Source organism: Rhinopithecus roxellana, chromosome 10, assembly GCF_007565055.1.
Source record: "Rhinopithecus roxellana isolate Shanxi Qingling chromosome 10, ASM756505v1, whole genome shotgun sequence".
Classification (NCBI taxonomy): Eukaryota; Metazoa; Chordata; class Mammalia; order Primates; family Cercopithecidae; genus Rhinopithecus; species Rhinopithecus roxellana.
This window is the reverse complement of record NC_044558.1, coordinates 128,642,979-128,662,207: the sequence shown is the minus strand read 5'-3', so window position 1 is coordinate 128,662,207 and position 19,229 is coordinate 128,642,979. Positions and strand designations below refer to the sequence as shown.

General features: G+C 37.1%; 1 protein-coding gene across 4 annotated transcripts in view; it reads left to right on the top strand.

Moving 5' to 3' along the window:
- SLCO1A2 (solute carrier organic anion transporter family member 1A2) overlaps positions 1-18,358 on the top strand; it is a 148,326-nt gene extending 129,968 nt beyond the window's left edge. The window contains exons 14-16 of one of the 4 annotated variants that reach the window (XM_010361361.2): positions 6,842-6,906; positions 7,448-7,565; positions 13,201-18,358. In XM_010361361.2, coding sequence (XP_010359663.1) covers positions 6,842-6,906; positions 7,448-7,565; positions 13,201-13,420 — 403 coding nt within the window. In that variant the 3' untranslated portion in view covers positions 13,421-18,358. The remainder of the gene's footprint in view (positions 1-6,841; positions 6,907-7,447; positions 7,566-13,200) is intronic. The other 3 variants (XM_010361363.1, XM_010361364.1, XM_010361362.1) reach the window with 3 other exon arrangements.
- Positions 18,359-19,229: the final 871 nt, after the last annotated feature.

Here is a 19,229-nt window from a genome sequence, read left to right as displayed (position 1 = left end):
TTTTTTTACCATAAAGGGATGCTGAATCGTATCAAATGTTTTTTCCACATTAGTTGAAATGATCATATGGTTTTATTTGTTTTTTCTTTTGGTATGATGTATCATATAGATTGATTTGCATATGTTGAACTTTTCTTGGATCTCTGGGATAAATCCCACTTGGTCATGATGAATGATCTTCTTAATGTGTCGTTGAATTTGGTTTGATAGTATTTTGTTGAGGATTTTTGCATCAGTATTCATCAGGGACATTAGCCTTTAGTTTTCTTTTCTTTCTTTCTTTTTTTTTTTTTCCTACGTGTCTTTTTCCGGTTTTGGTATCAGGATAAGATTGACCTCATAGAATGAGTTTGGAAGGCTTCTCTCTTCTTCTGTTTTTCAGAATAGTCTGAGTATATTGGTATCATTTCCTTTTTAAATGTTTGGTAGAATTAGGCAGTGAAGCCATTGGGTCTTTTCTTTGCTGGAGACTTTTTATTACAGCTTCAATCTCATTACTTGTTATTGATCTGTTCAGGTTTTGGATTTTTTCATAGTTCAATCTTGGTAGGTTGTATGTGTCTAGGATTTCATCCATTTCTTCTAGGTTTTCCAATTTATAGGCATAGAGTTGTTCATAATAGCCTTTAGTTTAACATAGTTTAACAATTATGTCTTAAAATCCTTTGAATTTCTGTGGTATCAGTTGTAATGTCTTCTTTTTCATATATGATTTTATTTATTTGAGTCTTCTCTCTTTTTTCCTAGTTATTTTGGCTAAAGGTTCATCAATTTTGTTTTTCTTTTCAAATAACTTTTTTTGTTGTTTTGTTGATCTTTTGTATTGTTTTCTTAATTTCAATTTCATTTATTTCTACTCTGATCTTTATTATTTCTTTTCTTCTACTAATTTTGCATTTGGTTTGCTCTTGCTTTTCTAATTCTTTAATATGCATTATTATTTTTTTTCTTTCTTTCTTTTTAATTTTTTGAGACGGAGTCTCACTCTGTCGCTTAGATTGGAGTGCAGTGGTGCGATCTTGGCTCACTGCAACTTTCGCCTCCCAGGTTTAAGCGATTCTTCTGCCTCAGCCTCCTGAGAAGCTGGGACTACAGGCTCACACCCAGATAATTTTTGTATTTTCATTAGAGACAGGGTTTCACCATGTTGGCCAAGATGGTCTTGATCACCTGACCTTGTGATCCACCCACTTCATCCTCCCAAAGCGCTGGGATTACAGGCTTGAGCCACCGCGCCCGGCCGTGTTTCTGTTATTATTTAAGAACTTTTTAAATTTTCTTCTTAAGTTTTTCATCGACCCACTGGTCATTCAGGAGCATATTGCTCAATTTCCATGTGTTTGTATAGTTTTCAAAATTCCTCTTGTTATTGATTTGTAGTTTAATTTCATTGTGGTCAGAGAAGATACTTGATACTGTTTCAAGTTTTTTTGGATGTTTTAAGACTTGTTTTGTGAGCTTACATATGGTCTATCCTTGAGAATGATCCATGTGCTGGATTCATATTTGTATTCTGTAGCCATTGGATAAAATGTTCTGCAAATATTTATTAGGTTCATTTGGTCTATAATTTGGACTAAATCCAATGTTTCTTTGTTGATTTTTTTGGGGGGATCTGGAAGATCTGTCCAATGCTGAAAGTGAGGTGTTGAATTCTTCAGCTATTATTGTATTAGGCTCTATCTCTCTCTTTTGCTTTATATATCTGGTGCTTCAATGTTGGGTGAATACATATTTATAACTTTTATGTCCTCTTGCTTAATTAATCCTTTTATCCTTATATAATGATCTTCTTTGTCTCTTCTTACAGTTTTTGTCTTAAAATCTATTTTGTCTGATATAAGTATGCTACTCCTGCTCTTTTTTGGTTTCTATCAGCATGGAATATCTTTTTCATCCCTTTATTTACTGTGTCTCTGTCTTTATGAGTGACATGTGTTTCTAGTAGACAACAGATTATTGGGTATTTTTTAAAATCCATTCAGCTACTTAATGTCATTTTATTGGAGAGTTTAGTCTATTTACATTAAATATTCTTATTCATAAGAAAGGTCTTACTGCTGCCATTTTGTTATGTTTTCTGGTTTTCTCTTCTTTTTTTTCTTCCTTTCAGTGAAGGTGATTATCTCTAGTGGTATGCTTTAATTTCTTGCTTTTTTATTTTTTGTGTATCCATTGTATGTTTTTTGATTTGAGGTTACCATGAGGCTTACAAATACTATCTTATAAACCATTTTTTTAGGTGATAATACATTAAAACTGCTTGCCTAAAGAAACTAAGCAAAAAGAAAACTAAAAAAAACCTCTACATTTTAACTTTGTCCCCCGATTTTTAACATTTTATTATTTCGATTTCTATTTTATTGTACTGTCTATGTCTTGAAAAGTTGTTAATATTTTTGGTTAGTTCATCTTTTAGTCTTTCTAGTTAAGAGTAGTTTATACATCACAGTCACAGTGTTATAATATTCTGCATTTTCCTGCTTACTTACTATTTCCAGTGATCTTTGTACCTTCAGATGAATTCTCATTGCTCATCAACATCCTTTCCTTTCTGATTGAAGTACTGCCTTTAGCATTTCTTATAGTATGGGCTGGCATTGATGAACTCCCTCAGTGTTTGCTTGTCTGGGAAAATCTTTATTTCTTCTTTTTGTTTGGAGGATATTTTCACCAGATATAAAGGTAAAAGTTTTTTCCTTCAGTACTTTAAATATGTCATGCCACTCTCTCCTGGCCTGTAAGGTTTCCCCCGAAAAGTCTGCTGCCAGTTGTATTGCAGTTCCATTGTACGTTAGTCACTTCTTTTCTCTTGCTGCTTTGAGAATTGTTTATTTATACATGACCTTGGGAGATTTATTGAATTCCTTGAGGTGATATTCTTTGGGTTAAATTTGCTTGGTGTTCTATAACCTTCTTGCACTTGGATATCAATATCTTTCTCTTGGTTTGGGAAGTTCTCTGCTGTCATCCCTTTGAATAATCTTTCTACTCCTATCTCTTTCTCTACTTTTTCTTTAAGGCAAATAACTATTAGATTTGCCCTTTAGAGACTATTTTGTGGATCATTAAGGTGCTCTTCACTCTTTTTTATTTTTTTTCTTTTGTATCCCTTACTGTGTATTTTCAAATAGCCTATCTTAAAGCTCACTAAATCTTTCTTTCGCTTGATAAATTCTGCTATTAAGAGATTCTGAGGCATTCTTTAGTATGCCATTGCAGTTTTTTAACTGCAGAATTTCTGCTTCTTTTTTTTATGTCAACCTCTTTGTAAAATTCATCTGATAGTGTTCTGAATTTTTTATCTGTATTATCTTGAATTTCTTTGAGTTTCCTCAAAATAGTCATTTTGAATTCTCAATCTGAAAGGTCACATATTTCTCTTTCTCCAGGATTGGTCCCTGCTGCCTTGTTTAGTTCCTTTGGTGAGGTCATGTTTTCCTGTATGTTCCTTATGCTTGTCAATGTTTGTTGATATCTGGGCATTGATGAATTAGGCATTTATCAGAGTCTTCATAGTCTGGGTTTGTTTGTGCCATCCTTCTTGAGCAGGCTTTCCAGGTATTCAAAAGGACTTGGGCCCCCAAGCCCAGTAATGCTGTGGTTCATGTAGACTCATAGAGTTACCACTTTGGAGGTCTTGGACAAGATCCGAAAGAATTATCTGGATTACCAGGAAGAGATTCTTGTTCTTTTGCCTTAGTTTCTCCCAAACAAATGGCGTCTCTCTGTGCTAAGCTGCCAGGAAATGGGGGTAGGGTGATGCAAGCACCCCTGTGGCCACCACCACTGGGACTGTGCTGGGTTAGATTGGAATCTAGCACAGCACTAATCTCACCCAAGACCCACTGTTACCTCTACCTGGCTACCACCAATGTTTGTTCAAGGCCCAACTCTACAATCAGCCAGTGGTAATCCCGTCATGTTTTTGTCTTTCCCTTCAGAGCTGTGAGTTTTCCCAGTCCCCAGAAAGGTCCAGAGATGCCATCCAGGAACCTGGGATGGATAAAAAAATCATACAAATCTACCTTGTATTCTATTCTAGTGTGGCTGAAGTGGCACTCAGACTATCAGAAACACCTTTTTACTCTTCTCTCCCCTTTCAAAAGTCAGAGGAGCCCCACCCCATGGCCACCACCACCACCAGAGGCCCACAGGGAATACTGCCCGGGCCACCACTGATGTTTACTTAAGGCACATGAGTCCTTTAGCCAGCCTGTGTGAATGCTGCCAGGCCAGGACTCACCCTTCAGGGCAGCTGGCTCTCCTGTGGCCCAGAAGGGCAGGTTCAGAAATGCCATCCAAGACCCAAAGCCCAGAATCTGGAACTGCAAAAATGTGCTTGGTGCTCTACCCCTGGGGTCGCTACCCAACCTGGGCCACAGAATATTACCAGACCCTGACCTGGTAGGAATCTGGCCTCACAGCAGGAGGGAGTAGCGAGCATTACCCCCTCAGCTCCGCCTCCTGTCAGATCAGCTGTAGCATTAGATTCTCATAGGAACGTGAACCCTATTGTGAAATGCACATGTGAGGGATCTAGGCTGCGCATTCCTTATGAGAATCTCACTAACGCCTGATGATCTGAGGTGGAACAGTTTCATCCAAAATCATCCCCGACTCCTGCCTGGTCAGTGGAAAAATCGTGTTCCACAAAACCAGTCCCTGGTGCAAAAGGTTTGGAAACCACTGCTCTATCCCACTGTGGCTGAGCTGTTACCTAAGATGCAAGACAGAATTTCCTTTGCTCCCTGTGCCTGTGCTTTTCTCAAACAGGAAGAGTCTCTCCCCACAGCCACTACAGCTCTGAATGTGCTGAGTCTCATCTAAATATAGCACACCTGAGTCTTACCTGGGGCCCATGGCATACTACCTGAGTATAACTGTTGGTTATTCAGGCCCCAAGGGCTCTTTAGCCAGTAGGTGATGTATCCTGCCAGTACTGAGTCCTTCTCTTCAAGACAGCAGGTTCCCTTCTGGTCCAGGGTTTGTCTAGAAATGCCACCCAAGAGCTTGGGCCTGGAACGGGTGCCTCATGACCCTTTCCAGTGCCCTATCCTACTGTGGCTGAGTTGGTATCACAGATGCAAGATAAAGTCCTCTTTACTTATTCCTCCCCTCTCCTCAAGTGGAAGGAAGGATTCTCTTTTGGAGCCACAAGCTGTGCTGCCTGGGGTTGGGTGAAGGGTGACACAAGCACTTCATTAGCTTCCCTGGCTGGTGTCTCAATAGGTGATGGAACCCTCAAGTTCATTGACTCCGAACCCAGCTCAGCACTAGAACTTGCCTAGGAGTTGTAGTCCTTGCAGCCTAGACTGGCTTTCAAGTTTATTTAGGGAGAGCACGTTTGTCCATGGTGGCGAGGCTTGCTGAAACTCAAGTTCTAACTGTGGGGCTGGGTGATTACTTTCTGGCGATGGCTAGTCTAAATGCTCCCTCCATGGGTAAGAATCAGCTGAATTTAGCTTGGTTTTGCTTTCCACTGTGACAGGGCAGCACGGGATTTAATGAAGTCTCAGAATCACTGCATTCTCCCTCTCCCAAGTGCACAGAGTCCCATTCCATGCCATGTGGCCACTGCTGGGGGATGGGAGGGCTGGCGTTGGCAATTCAAGACCATTTTTCCTGCTCTCTTCAGTTCCTCTTTCTGTGATATGAAGTTAAAACCAGGTATTGTGAGTGCTCACCTGATTTTTCGTTCGTACGAAGGTGTTTTTTTGTATGCAGATAGTTGTTAAATTTGGTGTTCCTTCAGGAGGGATGATTGGTGGAGCTTTCTATTTAGCTCCTTGCTCTACCCCTCCCTTATAAATATAAATTTTGCACGATTTTGGACAGATAGGTCTGTGTGTGTGTGTCCATATTTATCTCTATCTCTATCATCGCTACACATAAGTAAAGACAGGTATATATGGATATGTGTGGTACTGTTTTCTCTTATATTTTCTAGTTGTTTATTGCTGGTTTAGAGGAGTGTTGCTGTTTTTAAAAATTTGCTTTTTATCCAGCATCCTTCTTATTTGTTCTAATAATTTGTTGATTTTGTTAGGTTTTCTATGTAAGTTTTTCAATGTGCAAATATGACAAGTTTTGTCTTTTCACTTCCAAACCTTATGCATCTTAGACTTCTAAAATTCTCTTGTAGCATAAATTAAAACCTCTAAGATTTAACTATAGTTGTGATAGTGAGTATTCTTGTTCTTTCCTAATTTTAATAAGAACTGTATACAATTTATTTATTATTATTCTTACTGAATATTTTTAGTGTATCTAGTTTCTGTGTTATTAAAAACAATCTCTTTTTTTTTTTTTTTTTTTTTTTGAGATGGAGTGTAGCTCTGTCACCCAGGCTGGAGTGCAGTGATGCAATTTCAGCTCATTGCAACCTCTGCCTCCCAGATTCAAGTGATTCTCCTGCCTCAGCCTTCCAGGTAGCTGGGATTACAGGCACCCACCACCATACCCAGCTAATTTTTCATATTTTTAGTAGAGACAGGGTTTCACCATGTTGATCAGGCTGCTCTCGAACTCCCGATCTCAGGTGATCCATCCGCCTTGGCCTCCCAAAGTGCTGGCGAATTACAGGTGTGAGCCACCGCGTCCAACTAATAAAATAGGTATTAATAAGAAAAAATGATAGGTGAAGTGTCAGTAACCAGAAATGGGCTCCTGTGTAGGCTACCAGCTGGATAATAAAACCCTGAATAACCAATAAGTAAGCATGAAAGTAAAATTTTGAATGTTCATTATGTGTGACTAGCTTACAACCGGCCTTTTCAAGACAGTATGATAGTTTTAAATCTTTATTTTTCTTTTATTTACAAACTTATTTACTTTTCAGGTGTATGAAATCTGAAGAGAAGTCCCTTGGTGTGGGATTACATACATTTTGCACAAGAGTATTTGGTAAAAATAGTTATTTTTTTTCCACATCCTATTGGAACAATATTAAATACTAGACAAACAAGATAATTATTTCAGAAAAACAGTCTAGCAAGTGTCCTTTCTGTATGTAAAAAGCACATTATAAATATGAGAATGCAGCACACAAAGAGATAGAGCATCTCTTTTACTTGAAAAGGCCCTGTCTGACCTTCATTACACTATTCTTTGAAGATTTGAAAATAAAATGAAAGAAAATGCTCTGCCCAAATAAAATGTACGTATAATAGGCCCAAAACATTTAAGAAAATATATAAAGTTCAGAATCTTTAATTGAATGTTTTACTCTACTAATAATTGTGTTGCATAATTTTTTACTTATAAGATTACTTATTTTTTAATAATTTAGAAACTTTACAGTAAGTAACTCATTTCTAAAAATAAAATTTAGGCCATTAAATTTATGTTTTGATAAACTTTGCAGTACAAATAAAGAAAATCAAAATATTTCCAAATAAGTATCTTAATTCTTGTTGATAGATCTTTCTTTCCCTGTTAATTGCAGCTGGCATTCCTGCACCTATATATTTTGGCGCTTTAATGGATTCCACATGTTTACACTGGGGAACTTTGAAATGTGGTGAGTCAGGGGCATGCAGGATATATGATTCTACCACCTTCAGGTAAAGATAATAATTGGTTTAAAATTGTTTTATAAGCATAGACTGTGCATAACACAGCACCATTCATACCTAACTTTTTTTTGTCAAGTGAAAAGAATACTATTGTGTTTATTTCCAGAAGAGATACTGATGTTATATCTCCATTCCTTATTTGCATACTAGAATTTATTTTCCCATTATGTCTCAAGTGCTTGGTAAATATAAGCATACATGGCTTCCCTAACCTTGGCTTTCAAAGTGTTGTTTGTTAAATTCTTAGAGTCAACACAATATTGAAGGTAACGGTTGTATATATACCATGGATGCCTATCCAATTTATATTGATCTCTAAAGGCTCTTTGTTTTATCCTGCCTGATTTCATCATGTCACGAGTCTGAAGCCTCACTTCCTCTCACCACGTCTCTGGTCTCCAAAATCATATCTTTTCTCCCTCTTTAAATTTTGCTGAAACAATCTTCTTCATGTCTCCTAATGCCTTCTCCTTGGTAAATACAAGTCTAATTTTGAATAAAACTCTTTGTTCTTTCTATTTTCATCTTCTTTTTCATTAGGAAATTTGAGTTTTGTTTAAATCTGAATTAACTTCTCTTGATGGGGGCAATAATAAAGCTACTTTATTCAGTATAAAACAATTTACCATTGTTTATAGCATTCTGAGATATTTGTCTTGATCAGCAAAAGGACATATATCAAGAAGTATCAGGAGAGCAGAGAGCAGGAGATTCATCTCTGCATCCATTCCCCTTTCCCCCAGAGCTTCCCAGGAGTGATGTTGAGGGAAGCTCAGCTATATGCTATGTATGCAGTAGATTTCTACCACAGTTGAGGAACTCCAAGGATCACTATTGAGGGTTGGCCTCATCCTGCTGCTTGGATTCTTGTTGATAGTATCCTGAATCAAATGGTGCTTGAGACACATTAAACAGACTTGGCTCCATTCTCTGTTAGTCAGACCAATTAGACTAGTCAATGAAATGGTGTATCCATGAGAAAATCTACCAGAAGCCAAGATATTCTGGAAATAAGGGTAAAGATTGTTGGCAGACAATTCTCCATGGACCCCTACATTACATTTCTGCTTTTCTTGTTAGCAGGGGCACTGACAGTATTTTTTCTGGACTATATTTTCAAGGATGTTGGAACAGTAAATGACCTTAGAAGATATAAATAGTGTCTCTCTAAAAGACAAAGGGCAGGTAGTTTGTTGTTCATGATGATAAGAAAATGTCTGCCTCTGAGGCAAAGTTTGGGCAGATTTTTTTGAAGCCCATTTAAAAGATTGGGGTTTCCAGCCGGGCGCGGTGGCTCAAGCCTGTAATCCCAGCACTTTGGGGGGCCGAGACGGGTGGATCACGAGGTCAGAAGATCGAGACCATCCTGGCTAACACGGTGAAACCTCGTCTCTACTAAAAAAAAAAAAAAAAAAAAAAATACAAAAAACTAGCCGGGCGAGGTGGCGGGCCCCTGTAGTCCCAGGTACTCGGGAGGCTGAGGCGGGAGAATGGCATGAACCCGGGAGGCGGAGCTTGCAGTGAGCTGAGATCCGGCCACTGCACTCCAGCCTGGGCCACAGAGCCAGACTCTGTCTCAAAAAAAAAAAAAAAAAAAAAAAAAAAAAAAAAAAGATCGGGGTTTCCTAAATTCAGGACTCTAACTGCGGCGCAAATCCACCATGTGTACAACGTTTACCTGGTTCTCCCTCTGTCTCACCACTTGGGGATGTGGAGGGTAAGGAAAACCAACCTGAAAATGAAGCTTGTGCTGACTGCTGTGTTGCGAGTGAAAAAAAGTCCTTTGTCCCTGACCTACGAGTCTTGTATCTTCTGTTAGCATCCTTGAAACTGTGGCAGGCTAGCCTGTTAACTTACAAATGAAGTAAAATCATAGACTCTTTTACAATTCTTGAGAACAAACTTCTGATTACCTTTCAATTTTGCAAAAAAAGTAAAAATGATTAATTTGATTTATTTCAACCAATAGAAGGGGAGAAAATGCAATATGGTAATTCTTAAGAAAAAACCCCACACAAATAAGTTAAAAAACAAGACTAAGTGATTTTGCAAATTGGTTAAACTTGCTTGTTAAAGGATAGCAATTTTTATACTGGACTTTTCAAAATTTGAACTATATGTTGTTTATAAGAGACAGATCAAAAATATAAAATGATTGAAGATAAGATTTTAAAAAGATACCAGACACATACTAAATCAACTTCTGTAGTTATATTAATGATTTAAACAAAGTATAAGTTAAATGGAAAAAATTGATAGCGTTAAACAGGGATATTACTTACTAATAAAAGGAAAACATGACAAAAATATAGAAACATTATGAACCTATGTAAATCTATCAACATAACCTCAAATATGCAAAACAAAAATTTATAAAATTATAAGAAGAATTCTACAGAATGAAAAATTTCGATATACTTGTGCCACAAATGAATATTAAATACAGATGAAAATGAGTGAGGATACAGTATATTTCAACTTCAAATTGTACAAGAGTAATCGAATATACAGATAAATGTAAATGAATATATATAATCTATATGAATCTATAATACATCTGTATCTATATCTACATGAATACATGGATAATTGTTAACCCAAATACCAGCACCTATGCCACTAAAAAGTTAAAAAAAAGTATTGATACCACATAAATCCTGTTTTCTGTTCACAATGCAATGATATAATGGAGCTCACCTATAATAAAAGATGTCCAAACCTCAAATGTTTGAAAAGTAGTAAAAAAATGCAGTCTTAAATTACTCATGGTTAAAATAATAAATTACAATAAACATAATTAAATAATTAGAACTCTATGTCAATGAAAGCACTGAATAAGAAAACTTGTGGGATGAAGCCAAGCCAACCAGTAATCAAAGGGATTTTTAGAGCTTTAAATGTATAAATATATATACACATATGTATATGTTTGCATATGTACAAATATATGTATATGAATATGTATATTAATACATACATATAAGTACATATATACATATTTATTTACATATGTATACAAATAATGTATATTTACATATATAGATGTATTACATATATAAATATACATATGCAATATATATTCACATATGTATATACACATAGGTATATATGTTTATATACACATATGTATAAAACAATATGTATGTAAATATATACATATACACATTTACATGTAAAAGGCTGAAAATTAATGAACTTAGAATTTAGAAAAAGAACAATAAAATATATACAAATGATGTAGAACGACCTGATAAATGTCTCAATAATTTACATATTGATATATTTCCTATCTCAAACAAGAATAAATGATACAATATATTTTTAAAATTCAAAAGGAACATATCTTGGTTAAAAGACAATAAAAACATCATCCTAAACATCAAGTTTTTCAGAAATTAAACAGAAACATAAAGGAGTAAACAAAGCTGAATTCACAGGCTCTATGTCTTAAAATGGGGAGTGGTTTCTGGTATCAGCTTCCAAAAGAAGTATAAGGTACTTCTAAGTCAAGAGACTAAATCCAGATTCAACGCTTTAATCCAATTAATGAGGCAAAACACCTTGTACAGGGGTTAGTGTTCCTCAAAATTTGATATTCACTCAGAACTTCACAATGTGAACTTATTTGCAAGTAGAGCATTTACGAGTGGAATTAGTTAAGTTAAAATGAGGTTATACTGGATTGCAGCAGGCCTTAGATCCAATCACTGGTGTCCATTTTTTTCTGAATCCTAGTAATGTTTCATAATAAAAGCAAATTTTAGAAGCAGAAATATAGAAATGAGAAGCAGAAATTAATAAATAGACTATATACCATAGAGGGAATCAGAAAGTAAAGAGCTATGGTTTTGTAAAGTTGCAAAGGTATTACTAATAACAATACTGTGGAACGGCAAATAAAGAAAGAGAGGAGGCACAAATAAAACATCATTAAGGATGAAAAAGGTAATATAAGTACAGATATTATAATACTTACACAGGGATTTTTAGATATAACAATTTAGAAACATATTAAATGGATATTTTTCTAGACAATTATATATTACTAGATATTATTATAAATCTATAGAAACATGAATATTTTTATAGTTACTTAAAAATGTAAATCCTTCAAAAATGCTCATCTCCCAAAGGCACCAAGTTCAGATGTTTTTCAGGAGAGTCTGATAAAACCTACAATGAACTGATGATTCATTCGTAAATTATGCAAGTTATTCTCAGAAACAGAAAAAGGGAAAATTTTGTAATTCATTTCACAAAGCTAGTACAATCTTAATAATCACACTGGACAAGTTCAGTACAAGAAAAAAATTTGTAGGCTAATCTTATACATGCAAAAATTCTACATAAAAATTGATAACTTGAATCTAATAATGTGTAAAAATTACAAATACGGTTTATTTTAAGCATGCAAGGATAGGTAGACATCAGACAATCTATTGGTGTAATAGACGCTAATTAACACAATAAAGGTGGAAAACCTTGGATACTCTTCCGACTACAAGCAGAAAAGTTACTTGGTTATATTATGCACATTCACGATTAAAACTTTGAGCAAGCTCATAATAGAAAATAACTTCCTTAATATGATCAAGGTCATCTAAAGAAACTCTCACAATATATTATAATTCATGAAGATTCTTTGGAAGCGTTCTTACTAAATACTATTCACTGCTCTCAATAGCAGTATTAATTTTGCGGTGAAGATCCTATTCAATGAAAAGCTAGTTATAACAACAATAACAAAACATTAGAAAAGATGAAAATAAATTTGGATTTTCTCAATGGGAAATTTTTAAAAATACATAAGACATTTTTTCTTTTTTTTTTTTTTGAGATGGAGTCTGTCTCTTGTCGCCCAGGCTGGAGTGCAGTTGCACGATCTCGGCTCACTGCAAGCTGCGCCTCCTGGGTTCAAGCCATTCTCTTGCCTCAGCCTCCCCAGTAGCTGCGACTGCAGGCGCCCACCACCGCTCCCGGCTAATTTTTTGTATTTTTAGTAGAGACGGGGTTTCACCTTGTTAACCAGGATGGTTTCGATCTCCTGACCTCGTGATCCACCCGCCTCAGCCTCCCAAAGTGTTGGGATTACAGGCCTGAGCCACTGAGCCCGGCCAACAAAAACATTTTAACAAATACTGAAATTAATAAGAGAGCCGGGCGCGGTGGCTCACGCCTGTAATCCCAGCACTTTGGGAGGCCGAGACGGGCGGATCACAAGGTCAGGAGATCGAGACCATGGTGAAACCCCGTCTCTACTAAAAATACAAAAAATTAGCCGGGCGCGGTGGCGGGCGCCTGTAGTCCCAGCTACTCAGGAGGCTGAGGCAGGAGAATGGCGTGAACCCGGGAGGCAGAGCTTGCAGTGAGCCGAGATCGCGCCACTGCACTCCAGCCTGGGCGACAGAGCGAGACTCTGTCTCAAAAAAAAAAAAAAAAAAAAAAAAAAAAAAAAAAAAAGAAATTAATAAGAGAGTTTAGTAAAGTTGCTTATATAAGATCAGCATGCAAAACTATCAGCTGCTGTTTTTATCAGAATAAAATATAAAGATATACAAATTTAGTTTGCACTAACCACACTGTCTATGTAATATTTAATATGTTTTAACTTTTAAAAAAATAGATACATCTACCTTGGATTGCCGGCAGCATTAAGAGGATCAAGCTTTGTTCCAGCCTTAATCATCCTAATTCTTTTGAGGAAGTGTCATCTACCCGGTGAAAATGCCTCTTCAGGAACCGAGCTTATAGAGACAAAAGTCAAAGGGAAGAAAAATGAGTGCAAAGATATGTACCAAAAGCCCACGGTTTTGAATGATGATGAATTGAAAACTAAATTGTAATTGCCCTATTATATTACTTTTTTCCGAATTGGAGAACATGCTGTACAACTTAATTATTTTAAAAATCAACAGAGGTACTATAGATAACTTTTTCTTGTCTTTAAGAAACTGAAAAAAAAATTCTTAACTCAAAATAATAAAATGTTCACTAATGATATTTCTAAGGTATCAATAACACTTGAGTTTTCCTAGGAGGGTCATCTCTAATAGCCCCCTAAAGAAGATTCTTAGAGCCAGCTTTATTTTTATGTTGAAACAGCAATTTCTCTTAATTCATCAAAGTAAGGGTGTAGTTCCTACATCTCTTTCTACTAATAGTTCTAAAATTTTTCTGTTATGAAAACCTATTGAATTCCACTAAATTTGTGCTTTGATATTGGAATTATTCAGATGTCTAAATTCTCATTCTGTTATGTGACGATTTAAATATTTTATTCAAGTTTATCACTTCCATGTGAGAGAAGCCTACATCTTCTTATTCTATTTAGGAATCGTTCTTTAACTCTTCTATTTATTCTAGGCATGACCCCTATATAATAGATTAGTCATAAATATACCTTCCTGCTTTCAATTTGTTCTCGTCTTTGTTACTCATACATTTGATCGGTTTGTACAGCGTACTGACAAACTTAAGCAGGTTATTAAAAATCATGAGGCAAAGATTGTTGGATTTTTTTTTTCCAGCAATTCAAATCTGGTGACTAAAGTCTTTCTTAAAAGCAAGTGTCTGAATCAAAGGATGAAAGGACAGTATTATAAAAACTCCAGCTCTTAAAGTCTGTTTGTAATGTCAGATATTGTCAAAGAACCACTTTCTCAGACTCAGGACTCTTTAGACCAATGTTTATACCACCCATTGTGTCCTAAGGTAGAACACAAACACTAATTTTCCGAAAATAATCTTAGACAACAGCTTCTGTTATGAAACAGAGTTTAATAAAGGCTAAGGTACATATTAAAAGCTAAATCTACTGATATTATTATTTTGTAAATTATGGATAAAATTAAAAATGGAAGAATTTTAGATATAGAAGAGGACTTACTGATTAATATAGGCTTCTGGTAAAAGAGGGTAGAATGAACAGACAAATACCTGTTTGTCTACTCTTTATTCTCCTTCCTGTTGAAATGACAGTCAATATTTAAGAATGACATAAATCCTAATGGATGAAGAGAATGGAGTAAGGAAGGGTGGGAGAAGTGGGTGTTCATACATTATGGTTATTTATGTGTGCTATAAACGGAGAGTGTCTGCAGGGATACCGCAGAGTGGAGGAAGCTGAAATACAGAATACACCTAGAAGGAGCCTGGAATGGAAGTGTGAAACTGAGTTGCCAGTTCAGAGTGTGAGTTGGTAGCTGGACAGAAAGCAGGCCAGTTAACTGAAGGACTTTGTACAGATGCTTTACATGTTAATATGATTTCCCAAATGATCGGATGCATCACATGAAAAAAGAAAGCAACTGAGAAGAGAAAGGCTGTATAGAACAGGTTTAAGGGGAAGGATGAAAAGTTAAGTTTCAGTTTCATGAAGTTTGAGACTTCAGCTCAGGGCATATTAAAAATAACCAAGGTTCAAGATGAGACTGGCCTTGAAACAAGAGAGAGGAACTATAATCATTGGAAAGGGGGAGTTTAACTTTGATGTAGGTATGACTGCAGCAGTGAGGTATCGTGTTAAGGCCTGATGACATGAAATTTGGAGCCACTTCCTTTGTGTTGTGAGGAAGTGAGAAGAATGGCCTGGAAACTAAAACAAGGAGAAAAGACTTACCTATATTCACAGAGCAGTAAGAAAAAGTAAACAGCCACTGCATGAGAAGGTTTCCGGGGAATCAGATTTTGCTGAGTGTGTGATGATGAAGAGAATGCTCATTTCTGAACTGGAATCTGAGATAAAAAGAAGCAAATAGGAGGTATATGGAAGTTAGACTTATGGAAATTAGAAGAAGGGGAATGAGAGATAGCTTGGAATTCTGGCTATTTAGGTGACTGACATAAATGGGAGCAGAGGACATAATGAGGTTAGTTCATATGGATTCAAGGCAGACAGTGTTGGTGAAACTGTGAGTGTCAAAATTAGGCGAGGTGGTGACTGGGCTCCCTGGTGACCTCTCGTCATGGAAGAAAACTGAATAAGCAAAACTTACTCAAGCTCCTGAGGCCCATTCATTATCCCTATTGATAGATTTGAGGTGATCTGAGAAAGCTGTCTTACTTTGTGGACAATTCACCACTTGAGCACCCTCAATGGAGCATCATAGGCCCAGAGAGACGTGGCTATGGACTTAGTAACTTGGCCTCGCTTTTATCCCCTCATGGAGGAGACGGCATTTTACTCTGAAAGTATAGGGTTCTCCTTTGACACTCCTTAGTGGGAGAAAGCAGGTCAGAGAAAGTGGGTGTTGGAGTGCTTTGGGATCCCTCATGACCTCTGTTGTTGGTATAAGTGAAGCCTGGGAGTTTAGTTCTTATTCTGAGCACTTGTACTGTCTCATGAGGGTAGAAATAATGGCATAGCAGACAGATGGAGAAGAGAAACAAGAGAACAGGTAGTGAGAAGTCGAGAGTCAGTAATTTTCTTACTTAATATTGTGGGGAGTATAAAGTTAATGAAACTAGAAATAGTGGTTTAATATATTACTTATAATTCAAAAATTATAAGTAATACATTTATTACTATATTTACAAATGCTTACACAGTTTCTTTGTGAATCCACCTATGGTTTTATTTTAATTAATTTTTTTATTTCAAAGCAATGAAATGTTGCTTTGTGGAGTCCGATAGCATTATATCAGGTAAATGGGTTTCTGCTACATCTCCACATTATTGGGGAGATGCTTGAACACCTCAGAATACACACACCCTTAAGGTTCAAGGGCTGGGGTTGAGCTCTACATAAGGGAATTTTCCTCCTCCCAGAAGGGTGATCATTGTATAGACAGACATGAAGACAGAACCAGAATGACTTCCATGGGTGGAAATAGTGCCATCAGAATCATTTATTTTATGAAATAAATATTATTTATCTACATTGAAAAAATACTGCTCCTCCTAAAATCATTAACTTCTCCTCAGATGACTTTAAGAAATTTGAGTAACAGCACATGAAGTGGTAAAGACCCTTAATCTTTCTGGTATATTAGAAGAGCCTTTTAATCAGTCTCTGGAAGGACACTAGGGATTGCAGCTGAATAAATATATTAAGAATAACAAATCAGTTCAACACTGAGTAGAGTCTGAGTTGGAATTTTCCATGGAAATTCTCTTATGTCTCTTCTAACAATAAGGAAGACAAAACAAAGACTAAGTAATTAAACAAAAGCTCGAAATGTTTTGTAACCAAAAGCTTTAAATGTTATGTAACCAGAATGCTATGTAACCAGAGCTGTTAGATCAGATACTGGCCGATTCATAGGTGAACCTCTGCTTTGTGGGTCCTCTCATGCGTCCCCATTTTGAGAATGTAAGTAATTTGACTTTGCAGCCCTTCCAAAAAGGGTACTATCCCACTTCTCCTGGCATAAATCATACATTGACTGAACGTACACCATCTGAAAATCACTCATGCTGCTTGAACCAAGGTCATTATCAGAGAAAGCTCCTGGTGGAAGAGGTTGTAGATGTTAAAAGAGTATGATTTCTATATCAAAAAATGCAGAAATTGACAGAATGGTTCTTATTTACTGGGCCTGGAGAATTCCTGTTCTGGCATTCTTAGATCCCTCAAATGTATTACCAAGGGGAAAAGGAAAAAGAGGTAAGCAGGCAGTAGGGTAAGCCGTTGTTTGCTTGCCAAGGAACTGGAGAGTGCAGATTTCAGGCTCCCTTGAGGAAATTCTCCTGAGCCCTTAGCCAGGAGAAGAGAGCAGAGAATGCTTTTCTGTAGAATCCCAAGGGGCATAAAAGAGGATGAGTAACTGGGTCCTTTGCAAGTTCCCGACCCCTAAGCCTTCCCAACATGGAGAAACTACACCAGTGTTCAAAAGTTTCTAGGTTGGAGGAACAAACTTGAGCATCAAGGGCAGATGATTTGTTAACACAGTCCTGTGCAGAGGGCTCCTTTAGAAGGCATCCCCTGTGACCAAAACACAGAGAGCACCTTCTACTTTCTGGCCTTAAGCCATCAATGCATCCAGCTGTAATCCATCCTCAAACCTGGAATCCATCCCTTGACTTCCCATCCAGACCACATTCCATCCCATCACTGTGTCCAGCCCTGCCCAGAATGCATGCTGTTCTCCCAGAGTCTCATAGAAATGAGGACTTGCACTGAAATAGGCTGTGGGAAACAAAAGGATAAGGAGGTCTGGACCAGTCTATAATGGTAGTGGGTGAAAACAACCTGTGGAAAAACACATGAGTTCATTAGGAAATAAGGTGACAGATCCCCAGCTGGTGAAGAACTAGAATGTCTATTATGCTCATACAATTGATGTTTTATTTTAATACACCAGAGCTACCACACAAAACTTCCCTCCATGTGAAAGCCTCCAGATAAAATTCCGCCATCCCTCCTCTCCTCATGTCCTCCTGCTCAGACCCACCTTCATGCCCCTAAACCAATCTGCATCGTGCCTGTTTCAGAGAGTCATGGGAAGATGGGCAGTGCCTCCACTGTCACCATTCCCCACACCTCTGCACATTTCTGCTCCTTCCCCTCTAGACTACACAACTTCACAGTCTTACTGTTGTAAATATTCCTGTACAGTTAGTAATGATCAAATGATCCTGTGGTCAGAGGCTTCTTTGGTGGTGTCTTCTTACCCTTAAGAGAGGTCATGAAATCCAGAAGGGGCAACCTTTCAAGGAGAGCTTTGGAGTCATTTTTGTGTGAGACACTATTGCATATTCCTGTAAGATTGCTTTCATATTTAAGGAATGATGTTACTTAACAAATGAACAAAAAAATTGCAAATAAATTTCTTAACAGTGTCTACAATGGCTTAATCATATCTTCTCTCTTCCATATCCCTTCCTTTCTCCTCTTCCCTCAAGATCACAAAAATATACTCCACTTTCAATTATCTCAGTTGTCTCTCCTCCTGCAAAGGGGAGAAAGGCTGGAGAGAACATGGGAAACATGAATCCGATGATAATACCTAACCTCAGTCAGCAATTAACCTCATCATCCAGTTTCTTCCAATGAAAGAGTTAACAGGAAAATGGTCAAAGGTTGACAAGAAGAAAGAATTGGAGGAATTAAATGGTTAATTCACCAAATGTAAAAGGCCCCCAAATTGGAAAAGCACTAAATTAGTTTTGAAGGAAGAACGGAAGGGAGGAGGGAGAGAATATAGGAAGAAAGAAAGGAGAGGAGAAAATAAAACAAAGTATAAAGTACTTTGAAGATTTTTAAAATGCAAGCTTTTGTTTATCTTTTTCATTGTAACTTAGACTCAGACGAAGCTTCCAAAAATAATTTTCTATGTAAAAATAATTTGTCCTAGAGGATTCTGGGAGGATAGCAGAGTAGGGAGCACCAGAAATCTGTCTTCCTAGTTGGACAACAAATTCATTGGTAGATTATGTCTTATGTAACTATTTTGAAACTCTGGAGCTAATTGAAGGCTTACAACTTCCAGGGGAAGGTTAAACATAAATTGAGGTTAATTTTGGTGAACTTCAGCCCTTAGCAGAGTAGCAACTACCCACCCCCCACTGCCAGTTCCATGGCAGGCAGCTGGGCACTTGCTCCAGGAGCAGCTTGCATGCAGTGTGTGGTGGCCAGGGTGGGCAAAATCATCCTGTTCTTCAAATTTCAGGCAGCTGTTCTCAGAATGTTGGTTGCTGCTTCTAACCAAAAG